The sequence below is a fragment of the Stigmatopora argus genome, chromosome 9 (assembly GCF_051989625.1).
Source record: "Stigmatopora argus isolate UIUO_Sarg chromosome 9, RoL_Sarg_1.0, whole genome shotgun sequence".
NCBI lineage: Eukaryota > Metazoa > Chordata > Actinopteri > Syngnathiformes > Syngnathidae > Stigmatopora > Stigmatopora argus.
Window position 1 is genome coordinate 17,353,788 of NC_135395.1, and position 13,685 is coordinate 17,367,472.

The window sequence follows — 13,685 nt, forward strand, 5'->3', positions numbered from 1 at the left end:
CGCCACCCCTGCTATAGACAAAGATAAAAATTGCTTTCACACAAAGCATACATAATCAGATAAATCCATTTGAAACCCCTTTGATCCACTACTACCAAAAGATCTTTTAAATTTAGCAAGACTCGCCATTAAGCATTTTACCAAAACGTCTTTTAATAATAATATAATAATAATCTTCATAAAAAGCTAACAGATTCATGCTAGATGATATTTTAGGCCCGTAATACATTATTTTGTATCTATCATTATATAATATATTCTCAGGCAACCAAATCCAAAAAGTCAGCCATGTAGACGCCATTGAAAACCCAAAACTAACACGCTAAACTGCAATCGCGCATTAAAATGCACATGCATGTCCGCACGAGGCCAATTCTAATGAGCGTGTTCATTTTTAAGAGACGACGCCTCGCGGTGAAATAATGTCCGGCGTCGGGCCCCGGCGCTCGCCGTGATGGCTCTCAGTCCGCTCGTCTTTACGGGCCTCGGCGGTCCGCCAATGCCCCACCCATCACCCCGACTGCCGTTCTTAACTGCCGCTCGGTTTCGCCCGCCGCGAAGCCGCGGCCGTTACGTGCGTGAGCACGCGTCTCAGACGGCGATTTGTGCGTTAAGAGTACAAAAACCCACAAACCCGCGGCGAGCCGAAGGCCTGGCGAGAACAATAAGCTCCGCCCGGCAACGAGGCTCGGGGGAATTCTCCTCGCCGTTTTAATATTCAGCGGCGAGCCTCGACGGGGGGGGACGCGTGCTCATCAACCTCGCTAACGCCGAGGTTAGACAGCCCCGTGATTACAAAGTGCTCGCAATTGGGTTCTCGCATGAAATCCGAGCTCCGGCGCCCCCGGTTTGCCGTCTCCGAGGAGCCGGCTGCCAAGTATCGCAGCTGTCACTTTTTCTTTGCTCTCTATTTTTCTCAACTGCCTGATGGAGCCCAGCTTTGATGGAAATTGAGATTTGATATAGTTAATTTCCTCCGCTACTGTCGATTAAAAGGTTTCAGTGGTGCGCTAATGCAAATAGAAGGTCATCTAAAGGAGCTTATAAAAAAAGGAAGGCTCCCGAGAGCATCGGAATGAAGGAGAAGATTTTATTTCCTTTTTAATCACGTTGAAAAGAGTTTTTGTGGTGACGAGAAAAAGCCGTTTCTGAAGAAAAAAACAACATCAATGCTAAACGAAGATGCTATTCTTCATCGTTGACTCATTTGTGTGTACAGACGCTCCCCTACTTACGAACATTCGAGTTACGAACAACGGTACATACGAACATGTCTGCAAATTGCGTTTGTCGAAAAATGTTCGTAAGTTCAATTTTGTATTGCGCGCCTTTTTCCGAGTAGTACTTCTTTCCGCCGCTAATACCGACGACGCCTGGCGCTGTGAGAGCTCAGCTCACCCAGCATCAACCTTCTTCTGCCCACTTCGTTGCAATGCGGAAGTGCGTGAACGTATCTCCAGTGCGCAAAGAACCTTTTTCATTTGTATCATTAAATATCTCGTGCATCCATTATTCAATATGGTTGGTGAAAAGCGAAAGGCTTCTATTGAGGGAGGTGCAAGGAAGAGGCAAGCCATTTCATTTGAAATGAGTGGCAAAAATAACGAAGCTTGATGCGCGTTGCACGGGAATACAACTTGAATCGTTCGACCGTCAGTACCATTTATAAACATAGAGATCGAGCAGCAGGACCAAATATTGAACGTTGCACAAAGTTTGCAAATCAATTGAATGATGCCATACAGTGCTACCACATCATTTATGATGAAAAAAAGAAAACTGCAATCGTCATTAGATAGCTTCTTTTGGTCAGTTTCTAGTAAATCTCTCTCTCTCTAATGTATGCATACAGTACTGTATGTATTCTCTCCATTTTATTAAATGTTTTTTTTCAGTACAAACCAATGCGTGTTACTTATACAAGGCTTAAACATACAAATGCACTTATAAACCTTCAATATACTTATATAGGCCTTAAATATAAATTATAATACAAAATATAGCACTGAGCAACTTACAAACAAATTCAGCTTATGAACAATCGCTCGGAACCTAACTCGTTCGTAAGTAGGGGAGCGTTTGTACTCAAAACGTTTCGCCTTTAGACCAGGGGTTGGGAACCTTTTTGATGGAAAGAGCAATAAACAATTCCTATTTTTTAAATGTTAATCCTTGAGAGCCATGCTCCGAATTTAAAAGTCAACATACATGAAAATGTGTGCCTTTTTTAGTCGCTTCACCACTTTTAAAGTACAAAAAGTCTCTGAATTCTTTTGACAACATTGTTACATTGTTGCTAATCAATGAGTATCAATGAGAAAATCCATCCAAAAGAGTGTAATGAAGAAAAAAAATGATTATAAGGCGCTGGGGTAGTGTCAATGTCATAATACCAACGTAACGCTCCTATTCCTGCGCTTTCTCACTAGCAGTTTCCATAGTTTACCTCACAGGTTAGTGGAGAGCCATATCATCAAAAGAGCCATATGTGGCTCCTGAGCCACAGGTTTACTACCCCTGCTTTAGACCAAAATGCTTTTTTGTCGAGGAAAAGAGGCCGGTTATTTATGGCTCAGTAGGTGGGTTCCCTCCGAGTGGTCAACAATAGGGCTTTGTTTTTCCACCGTGTCGTTAGGGAAGAAACCGTTTCGGCGATACGTCAATACGGGTTAAGCCACGATCCAATCGTCCGTCTTTGACTGTCGCTACGATGTTTGGGGAAAAAAAGAATGCTTTTAATTTTAATTTGCCAAAATTGATTGGCCCGAATGCTTTTATTGGCATTATATAAGTAGAAGGAGATTTTTGATTTTGTTCGTGTACTTTGTCGTTGTTAGATTTGTCTCGGTATTTTATGCAGTTGCTCAGAGCTATATTGTTTTTATTTATTTCCATACAGAAAAGCCAGCAAATGCATGAAAATGAACAAACCAGTCACAGGGCCAATATTTGTTTTTGCCGCTGGGAATGCTTTGAGCAAAAATATCACCCAATCAAATTGAAGTGTTTTATTCTAACAAGATGTGTTAAGTTTTAAAATCAATCAAATGCTGTTGAATTGAATCACAATGACTTTGTAATATTGTCTGATAAAGAATGTTGATTGACACCATGTCAGTCGTTCCCTAATCTTGTGGTCAAGTGGTATGTCAGGGCCTCTTAGGCCATTAAATAAGGCAATCTGTGGACGGAGTAATGGGGGACGTTGTTTCCTAATTCCTCATACGTCCTCATACGAATACAATTTGGAACGTAAAATTCGGAAGTGGAAAAAAAGCCGTTTGGATTTAAGGTGAACTCTCGTCGGAAAACAGGAGCAGTCCAGTTGCCAGGATACAACCTTAGCGGATGACCATGACCTGAATTACAATTTGGGATTTGCGTGTATTCATTACAAAGCGAGAGAGAAGTGGGAGGAAAAACAGGAGATGGTGCTCCTATCTTCATGGATTCCCAAACACGTACAGTCATTTTATATATGCTTCTATCCGGGACAAAGAAGGTCACGCGAGGACGACTAGTGACGATTGATCAATCTGAGAGGATATTGCCGGCGACTCTTATAGAAAAAAAAAATTGCACAGTGGCATTTTATCTTCAGTAACGTTTAAGGCTGGCCTTACATTTCGCAATAAAAGGGCTACTTAATGTGGAGATAATTGATTGAGGTCTTTCTAGGTGGTACAATTGTTGGAAAGTTTAAGGGTGGGCTATATTTATTCAGGTACATATTTATTTATTTATTTACATATTTATTTATTTACATATTTATTTATTTACATATTTATTTATTTACATATTTATTTATTTACATATTTATTTATTTACATATTTATTTATTTACATATTTATTTATTTACATATTTATTTATTTACATATTTATTTATTTACATATTTATTTATTTACATATTTATTTATTTACATATTTATTTATTTACATATTTATTTATTTACATATTTATTTATTTACATATTTATTTATTTACATATTTATTTAGATATTTATTAATTTGCATATTTATTTGTGTTTTATTTGTATTTATTCATTTTTTTATTTACATATTTTTTTATTTGTATTTTATTTGTATTCATTTTTTTTAAATTTGTATATTTTTTTATTTTTTTATTTATATATGTATTTATCTATTTATTTATTAACTTATTTATTACCTATTTATTTATGTCTAAAATGTCTTTTCCTGTGTCTGTATTCTAGCCTAGCTCAATTACTTTCAAATTGACACATGATCTCTTTGGCATACTTTGAAAACGCTAAATTTTTGTGAACATCAACTTGTTTTTGGGTTTCAGTGGCCTCAAAAGTAGACGGAGAGACAGAGTTGTTAGAGACATTGATTGGGAAGCTTGATGGATGGAGAAGTAGGACGGCTTTGTCAGTGTGTTAACGCCAAAGCAGCGGGCGCAAAGCCCCGTTGACGCTCTGCGACTATCGACATGGTGTCTCGCCAGTCAACAAGTGAACGTGCTTTTGCAAACATCCCCTTCTTATTCACGTCCAGCTATTCGTTCCCCCCTAATCCGCAAATATGAAGCTGTCCATCACGGCTCAAATGAGATCTCAAATGAGGGTTATTTAACCAAAAGGACAAATTACCGTCTGGTCAACGGCCACTCCAAAGCGCGCTGTCATTTTTTCGATTCCCTTCCATTCGCGGCAACGACCCGACGCAATTTAACGGAAGACCTAAGCTCGCCGAGCGTGTTTTTAGAAAGGCCGTCTTTCAAAAACAGCTTTATCTGCACAATAACGTCCAAGCTAGTTACATGGTCTGCTTTTCTACGGGTTGGAGCGATTAGGTGAGCGAACGCAGCGGACCAGTTAATGGCCTTAATGAGTCTGTCTCTGTACACTTTGTATTCCTGATGAAGACGTTGTCTGGCCAAAGTCAGTGCTCACCTGGGAGCGCCGTTCTCTTCTCCGGCTACAAAATCACTCCGAGCGGTGCTTACCGAAAGCTCCGATACTTTCCGTAGAAAAACAGAAACAATCCACGCACGGCTATAAAACACAGTTCCCTTAACGAGAGGCACGCGAGAATTAAGTGTCGACCTTCGCAAGGTATTTTAATGCTGTAGTTCTTTGAAAATTCGGGGGAATTTGACGTTGTTATTTCGCGGGGAAATTTGTCGACATCCGAAAGAGATTTAGGAGAATATTGTGATGGTTGTCAAAGAGTTCAAAGCTAAATTGCACAAGTTGGCGCCCTTAGCAAGCGGGCTTTACGTCATTTGATGAGTGTCACGAGCCAGAAATATTGTGAGCTCCTGTGTGACACAGTTTGAGTTTGAACGTCTTCTAAACTGCCGCTAATGAACTGGCCCAGAACCAATGCGAAAGGCTGATCTATTTTAGCATCATCATCATCATCGCAACCCCATCTCACTCATTAAATTTCCTTCACAAACACTTTCTGTTTATGTTCAAGCCGAGATGCAAACTCGGCTTCAGATCACATTTTCACCCTTGTTTCTCTCACACTTTTTAAAAATCTGACAACGTCTCTAAACCCAATCGAATATTTGAGTTTGCCACTTCATATGCTTGAAAAAAACTCTTTAAATCTTCAAACTAAATCCAAACACTACCATACGAGAACTTTGACTCTTCAACGCCTAAACCAATCAACATTTGAGGGCAAATTGAAAATTTTCATTATTGAGCCTTTAAACGTTCCTGCTGAGACTACAAATTTCAATGATGCATTCATTTTCATCAGAAAAAGAACACATTCTTGTCTCAAATAAGCCATATTTCTCAATCTAAGATACAAAAAAAAGTATTCTTCTCTGTCTTTTCAGGCTACAAAATGACATGCTGAAACAAGCCTCCGCAAAGTGCATTGGGACCACTTGGCGAATAAAAAGAGCGAGTCCTTCGCCACTTTCTTTCCACGACCCGCTGCTCCTGTGAGCATCCCGGACTGCCTTCGAAACCCTCGAGCCCACCGCCGATCTTCGGAGCGTCTGACCAAAGTGTCGCCTTTTGGTGTTGGAGGATCTCTTCCTCGATTGGGCCTCTGGACCCTGGCTGAAGATGACTTGACTTGGCAGGCCTAACAAGCAACCCAGCACTGAGAGCCTGGCAGTCGGAAAAAAAAAAACCACCCAGCACACAAATGCGGTGGCCCTGAGCCATGCTGGTGTTACGACCGGAGCCCTGCGGTAAAGACTATCATTATCCCTATCATCATTTGTCAAAGCTGAGAAAGATCCAACGGCCCCAAGGAACTAGACCCTACGTCTGAACGGCTCCAGATCCCGAAGTCGCTGGAACCGGACCATCTAAAAGTCCTCTGGAGCCAATTCGCGCCGAGAAAAACAACCACGCCAGAAGCGAACGCCACGTACTGATCAGGTTAGTCGAGCCCTCGGCCATCGCACCCAAGGTTGACGAGACTTTTTATAGTCATGCCAACACACACATACACACACACACACACACACATTGCCTATCTTCAACTAGATGACACGACTGTCAAACTCGTTTTTGTCATAGTTTCGATGTCTTCCAACAAGGGTGCCAAAATTAATCGATTAATGAATTGACAGCTTTTCCGATTGTGCTGATCGATCATTTTTGGACATTAAAATGAGTACAAATCTTCTCTTGATCGCAAATAATTTCTCGTAGTGGATTTTTTTACGTTTATTTAGAATTTATAAGAATATATAGAATATTTTTGTAATCGTAAAAAAGGGCAAGTATTAAATGTATCATACGTTTTAGCTTTTTTTTAAATTAAAATCTGTTTATTTACAGTGAAAGAGGAAACATTTTAGATATAATATTTAGATTTTTTTTTTTTAATCGGATTAAAAGAACTGGATCAAAAGCCCTAAATAGATCTAAAACTGATTTTTAAAAATGCTTTTTGAACTAACAACAACATAAAAAGAAAAAAAATACAATTTGGGATTAAAGAAAATTGCAATTATTGATTTAAAAAGGAAATAGCGTATTACTATTAACTAGGACTCTGTATGTTATGAGCTTTTTATTTCCAAAATCAGATCAAATCAGTTTTCTTGCCTTAGCACTTGTATTTACATTTATGAACACTGTCTTATTTTCCAAAGGTTAAAGTTGCCATTCCATACTACATACGACCTTTGGCCTTTTTTTTGGACAATAAGTCAAAAGCTTTTTCACTTTAACGGTCTTATATGCTGACATTCCCAAAATACAAAATATTAATAGCATTGTCCTGACCTCTTATTCACATTAGAAGATATGTCCACATGAATTGTGTTGACAAACGAGCACCGTTTTTTTACACCGAATAATTCTTTTGCATTCATTTACGGCTCCTCCCACTCTCAGCTCTCCATCTGCGTCCTCTTTCTCATTTCCATCCGTCCCCAGATTCCCCCCCGACGCGACCCCTCGTCCGTTCTATTGTTGGCACGTCTCATTCACTTTGCATGCATTTTGACTGCAGCTAAGGGGCGAGTTTGCATGGCGCGAGTTGGGGTTTGTCAAACTAGCACGTGGGCACATTTGCACAAAAGAAAAGGCGAAAAAAAGACTTGCCTTAAATGGATTTGTTTATCAAATGTGCTGTCAAATCATGTCAGGGGAAAAAAATATCGCCTCGGGCAAAAGAAAAGGACGAGATGCAACTTTCACCAGCGTATGTTACTCATCTCTATAAATAGTTTAGTCAAAGCCAAAGTGACTCAGAGGAGATAATTATTTCGTTATTTTTGTGTTACGTATATTGCTGCTCACAAATAGTATAGAAGATACATTTACTAACATATTTTCTCACATATTAACCGCCTCCACGTATAAGCCGTACCCTTAAAATTGCCTTAAAATGGTTGAATTTGAGAATTTCTCTCGTATAAGCCGACCCCTGATTCTTAATTTTCGCCTCCATATTTATGGTTTTAATAGGGAGTACAAATGTGTTACTTTGAAGGGAAAATATTAAGAAAAATCATTGCACATGGTATTTCTGTGATACTGAATCGTCTGCAGTGGCACGCACAAGTGAGTTTTTTTTCTTTAATTGCATTCATAGATGGCAAAATATATATTGGTTAGCGTTTTATCTGTTTATCTTTTCTCTATTTTGAAATGAATGACCGTATCGGCCGCATCGTATTGCGTCATGACGTCATGGCGTCATGACATCATGGCGTCATGACATCATGGCGTCATGACATCATGGCGTCATGACATTATGGTGTAATGGTGATGTCAACTTGCAGTTTTGTGCATGTCGACTTTTAATGCGCATATAAGCCGTACCCTCAATTCAGTCATTTTTTTTTTGTCCGGCAAAAGCGTCTTATAAATACGGTAGGTCATTCCAAGATAAGGTGGATTAGCTGTCTTAAAACAAATAGCTGAAAAATGTATTTATTAGTTGCTCGAAATATATATATTTTTAGCTACTAAATGTCAAGAGCAGATTTAAAGTGCAAGCCAGCCTTTTTAAATTAAGTTTTCTTGCTTTATGGCGTTTTGACATTGTCACCTTGCAATTCCGTGCATGTCAAATCTAATTTGTGCGCATATAAGCCGTACCCTCGATTCAGTCATCATTTTTTTTTAGCAACAAATCCGGCATATATGCGAGAAAATTTGTTTGCGTGGGCATTTCTAAGTGTACGAAGAAATCCCGCATCGGGTCGCTCCGTTTATTCCACATTCCAAAGCGTGGTTTGATTGGGCGCTGTCACGGCGGCGTGACCGCGTCTGTTGTCTTGGCCGCTATCATCGGCACTGGGCGCAATTAATCGGATTTCCTCTTCCCGGTCATTTTGCCATTTTAGTTTCATGTCACTCACTCCATTTGAGGTAATCTCCGTCACTGTCCAATTTTCTCCATCCCTGTCATCCATTCGGTTTCCCTGATTCTTGTAATCTTCCTCGGCCAATCACTCCACCTCACATCTCTCGGCGCTAAATTGCCCATTTGTCTCGTGCTCGCTTGCGCTGACCCAAATAATAATGGACAGCCTCTGCAAAGTATGTTTCACTAGTCAATCCCCTGAAGTAAGAAAAAAAACTTTACATTTTGTAACACTTCATTGCATCTTCATCAAACGACTCGAGAGAGAGGAGGACCAATCACGAGCCTTTTTCAAAAAGGCTGGCTTGCACTTTAAATCTGCTCTTGACATTTAGTCGCTAAAAAAAATATATTTGGAGTCACTAATGAATACAGTTTTCAGCTATTTGTTTTAAGACAGCTAATCCACCTTATCTTGGAATGACCGGAGAAAAAAAATGATGACTGAATTGAGGATACGGCTTATATGTGCATAAAAAGTTGACATGCATGAAACTGCAAGTTGACAACGCCATTACACCATAATGTCATGACACCATGATGTCATGACGCCATGATGTCATGACGCCATGATGTCATGATGTCATGACACCATGATGTCATGACGTCATGACGCCATGATGTCATGGCGCAATACAATGCGGCCGATACGGTCATTTATTTCAAAATAGAGAAAAGATAAACAGATAAAACGCGAACCAAAATGTATTTTGCCATCTATCAATGAAAGTAAAGAAAAAAACTCACTTGTGCCTGCCACTGCAGACGATTCAGTATCTCAGAAATACCATGTGCGATGATTTTTCTTATGATTTTCCCTTCAAAGTAACACATTTGTACTCTCTACTCAAACCATGAAAACGGAGGTGAAAAATGTGAACCAGGGGGCGGCTTATATGCAGGAAATTGTAAAATTCAACGATTCTCTGGCAATTTTAAGGGTGCGGATTATATGCGCGGGCGGCTAATACGCAAGAAAATACAGTATATCTAATGATGTATTATGTGATTCATATTTTTGTTTTATTTTTTGAAACAGTCAACGTTCCAGTTCGCAATCACTTAGAATTCACTGGCCAGAATATGACATTTTATTATCCAATGCAGCCGAAGCTTTAAATGCATCTTGGCAGGACTTAGATGCGCATTGTGTTTCATGAGAATGATGTTCCTATTTTCAAATCAAAAGCTCCAGGGATAAACTATTATGTTGCTTGATGAGGACCTTGCGTGATTTGTTTTTCTGTCGAGTACTGAAGATAGAATCCACTGTAACTTAATAAAAACAAAAGTTGCCACCGACGTTGAACCAAATGCCTTTTCTAATACGATCCATCCACTTCTCACTTAACGCAACATTTTCGTGGCAGTTTTCCAACCCCGTTTTAACTCCTCCCTATTTTTTGTCAGGACCCGCAGACCGACATGGCGACCGAAAGTGTGGCCGACCTTCGCGATTGGCTCTTCGTGCTTCTACTGTGCCTCACCTTACTGGCCGAGGTACTGGAACTGGCGGCAGCCGCCATCGCCTTGGAGAGCGGGGAAGGCGACGAAGGAATCGTTTGCCCCTCGGTCTGCCGCTGCGACGAGGGTTTCGTCTACTGCAACGACCGAGGACTCGGTCTAATTCCGCCCCTGCCGTTGACGGCCGCCATCCTCTACCTGCAGAGCAACCGACTGAGTAACGCCGGCCTGCCCCCGTCGCTAGAGCGCAGCACTTCCATAAGAGTCATATACTTGTACGCCAACCAGTTGGACGAGTTCCCGATACACCTCCCGCCTTCGTTGCGCGAGCTGCATTTGCAGGATAACAACATACGAACGTTACCACGATCGTCTCTGGCCAAGTTACCGCTGCTGGAGCGTTTACACTTGGATGACAATTCCATATCTACGGTGAGCATCCAAGAGCGCGCTTTTTCTGGGACGCCGCGGCTCCGGCTGCTGTTCCTCTCCCGGAACCATCTGTCCAGCATCCCCGCCGGCCTGCCGGCGTCCCTGGAGGAGCTGCGATTGGACGACAACAGGATCAACACCATCCCCACGCACGCTTTCCGAGGGCTTTCCTCCCTGCGACGGCTGGTCCTGGACGGAAACCTGCTAGCCAACACGCGCATCGCCGACGACACTTTTTCCCGCCTGGCCAATCTCACGGAGCTGTCGCTGGTCAGAAACGCCTTGCAGTCCCCCCCGGTCAACCTCCCTTCGGCTCATCTGGTACGGCTACACTTGCAGGACAACGGCATGACTCACATACCGCGGGGGACCTTGGACGGCATGCGGCGGCTCCAGAAGCTGGACCTTTCGGGGAACAACTTGACCGCTCTTCCTCGAGGGCTTCTTAAAGACGCCGACAGCCTCGAGCTGCTGCTGCTGCGGGGAAACCCGTGGTACTGTAGTTGCGGCCTGCGCTGGCTCCACGCCTGGCTTCACAGCTGGGGGGCCGCCGTAACGGTCAGGGGCTTGACCTGCCAGGCACCGGATGCGGTGAAGGGTCAGTCCCTGAAAGACCTCACCTATCTAATGGAGCAGTGCGAAGGACCGCCGGCCGGCGGGATCGGGGGCAATCCCTCCGAAAAGAACGGAGGCGCCGACGATAGCGTCAGAGGGGACGGGCAGGCCGTGGTCTCGGCTCCACGCGGCAGCACGGCCACTAACTCCCTGCTGGTCCCCACCCAGGGTTCCCTATTCACGCTCCGGGCCAAGCGACCGGGTCTGGTCATGCCTCTGGCCCCCGGGGGGGAAGGACACGCCTCCGCAGAGGCCCTGGAGCTGACCGTCAAAGCCCTCTCTTCGGACAGCGTTCTGGTCAGCTGGTTGTGCCCGCAGGCGGCGCCCTCTTTCCGCCTCTCGTGGCTGAGGTTGGGTACCAGCGCGGCCCTCGGTTCCATCACGGAGACTCTGGTTCCGGGGGAGAGAAGGCAGTACCATCTGACCCAACTCACGCCGCGCTCGCACTACCTTATTTGCCTGCTGCCCTTACGACAGGAGACCTTTCTGGGCTCCAGCGCGGGGACCTCTCGTGGCGGCAGCGTGGAAAGCAACAGTAAGGATTCTAGTCCGGCCTGCGCTCAAATAGAAACCGGAGAGGCCGCGGCCAACTCCAGGGGGGACGGGTCCGACAAGGGCACGCAAGACTCGGAGCTAACGGCCCTGCCGCTGGCGGGGATCATCGGGGGTGCCACGGCGTTAGTGAGCCTACTGCTCATCTTTGCTATTTTCTGCTGGTACGGACAGAGAACGAGCTACAAGTCGGAGGGGTCCAATTCGTACACCCGGGGGCGAGGGGCCAAAAATTATGACGATTACGTGGAGTCGGGCACCAAGAAAGACAATTCCATATTAGAGATCCGAGCGCCTCCGGCGGGCTTTCAGATGACGACCATGGCTCACCAGCCCCTGCAACCCAAACTGGAGGACGTCACCTACATCCACACCATTTTCCCGTCTTCTTCGTCCTCCGCTTCCCAGGCCAACGGGACGTACCGCAGCGGCCACCGGGCGGCCAGCCTCAACGGCACCATCGTCAGCCAGGGCAGCCACCATCACGTCACCTACGGCACCAACCGCGGCTACAGAGAGGGCGGCATCCCCGACATAGACTACGCCTACACGTGATGGCGCGGCGGCCGCCCCGGCCGGCTCCCCCGAGCCCGGAATGGCCCGACGCCGTTTCTACCCTTCGGCCGCGGGCCCTTTTGTCCTTGGTTTCCAAAGTACCCTTTGTGCCTCAGCCGGGTCACGTCTGATACGTTTGCTAAGTAGAAGAGACTCTTTTCGACTGGATATCGCTATGGCGTGACAGAAGTGACAGTCCTGCTCTATACTGTACTCTATCTACGACTGTAACACACATGACGGCGCACCCTTCTTTCAGTGCTATTTATATATGGTTCCGGTTTTCTCTTTTGGCTATCTCGGTGTCTTTCAAAACGGCTCTTCTTCATACACGGTAACTTATTTCAGGTGGGTATACTAGGCTTAGATGATGTAGGAGATATATTTATCATACGCGGGGAAAGGCGATTTACGTGTATATAGATAGCTCCCGTATCTTCCGACAAACTCCGCGCTCGTTTGCGGCGTTGACGAAGGGATGACAGGAGGGAGAAATGAACGCTCGTTCTAATCCACAAACGACAACGAATCGCTCGATGTGAAAATACTCGCTCGGCGCGCCCCCTTCTATTTTCCCTCGGATTACTTTACCCAATTTAATTGTTCCTTCTTCCCCGCCTCATTGTTTTTTTAGCCCAGACGATTTTCCTTTCATTTCGCTGGTGTCTTTTGTGGCGCCGTGAGCGGAGGACGACTTTGTTCTCGCCAAAGGAGCTGACAGTAATGATAACAGTTCTGACAAAGACATGAGACACAAGCCGCCACATGGGGAGACTAATGAGCAAAGGGGGGAGGCGGGGGAGTCATTGTGATGGATAGATAGATAGATAGATGTTTGGATGGAGAGAGCAAATATGAAGAACAAAGCGAGAGCTGGCGTTTTAGGAACGAGACCCAAAGAACGATGTTGGTTTAACAGCGAGTGGGAGTCGGGGCGGGGGGGGCGGGTGCATCGGAGTAAAAATACGGGTTGAAAGGCTCCGTAACAATGGAGGCGTCACCTAAACATGACGAGACATCCACGAGAAAGTGACACGCATCCCATCAAATGTGACTTCTACACTCCACAAAAGGAGACTTCCAAAAATTTAAAGCTTCTTCCTAATACGTGATCATAAATAGACGCGCCAGGTCATTATTTTTTAAGGACACCAAATTAGGAAGTGAAATCGTCCTCACGAGGGGGGGAAAGGATTAGCCTTCGTTCGCCTACTAAAATAAATCGCACATTGGAAACGTAGCA

At 44.1% G+C, this 13,685-nt stretch overlaps 2 protein-coding genes across 3 annotated transcripts in view; one reads left to right on the top strand and one right to left on the bottom strand.

The window, feature by feature from the left end:
• The window catches only part of macrod1 (mono-ADP ribosylhydrolase 1), a 123,507-nt gene that overhangs the window by 81,730 nt on the left and 28,092 nt on the right, over positions 1 to 13,685 (bottom strand).
• flrt1b (fibronectin leucine rich transmembrane protein 1b) overlaps positions 1 to 13,685 on the top strand; it is a 44,653-nt gene that overhangs the window by 29,768 nt on the left and 1,200 nt on the right. For both annotated transcript variants that reach the window (XM_077609648.1, XM_077609647.1), the window contains exons 2-3: positions 5,823 to 6,378; positions 10,235 to 13,685. The exon at positions 10,235 to 13,685 is cut by the window's right edge and continues 1,200 nt beyond it. In XM_077609648.1, coding sequence (XP_077465774.1) covers positions 10,250 to 12,442 — 2,193 coding nt within the window. In that variant the 5' untranslated portion in view covers positions 5,823 to 6,378; positions 10,235 to 10,249 and the 3' untranslated portion in view covers positions 12,443 to 13,685. The remainder of the gene's footprint in view (positions 1 to 5,822; positions 6,379 to 10,234) is intronic.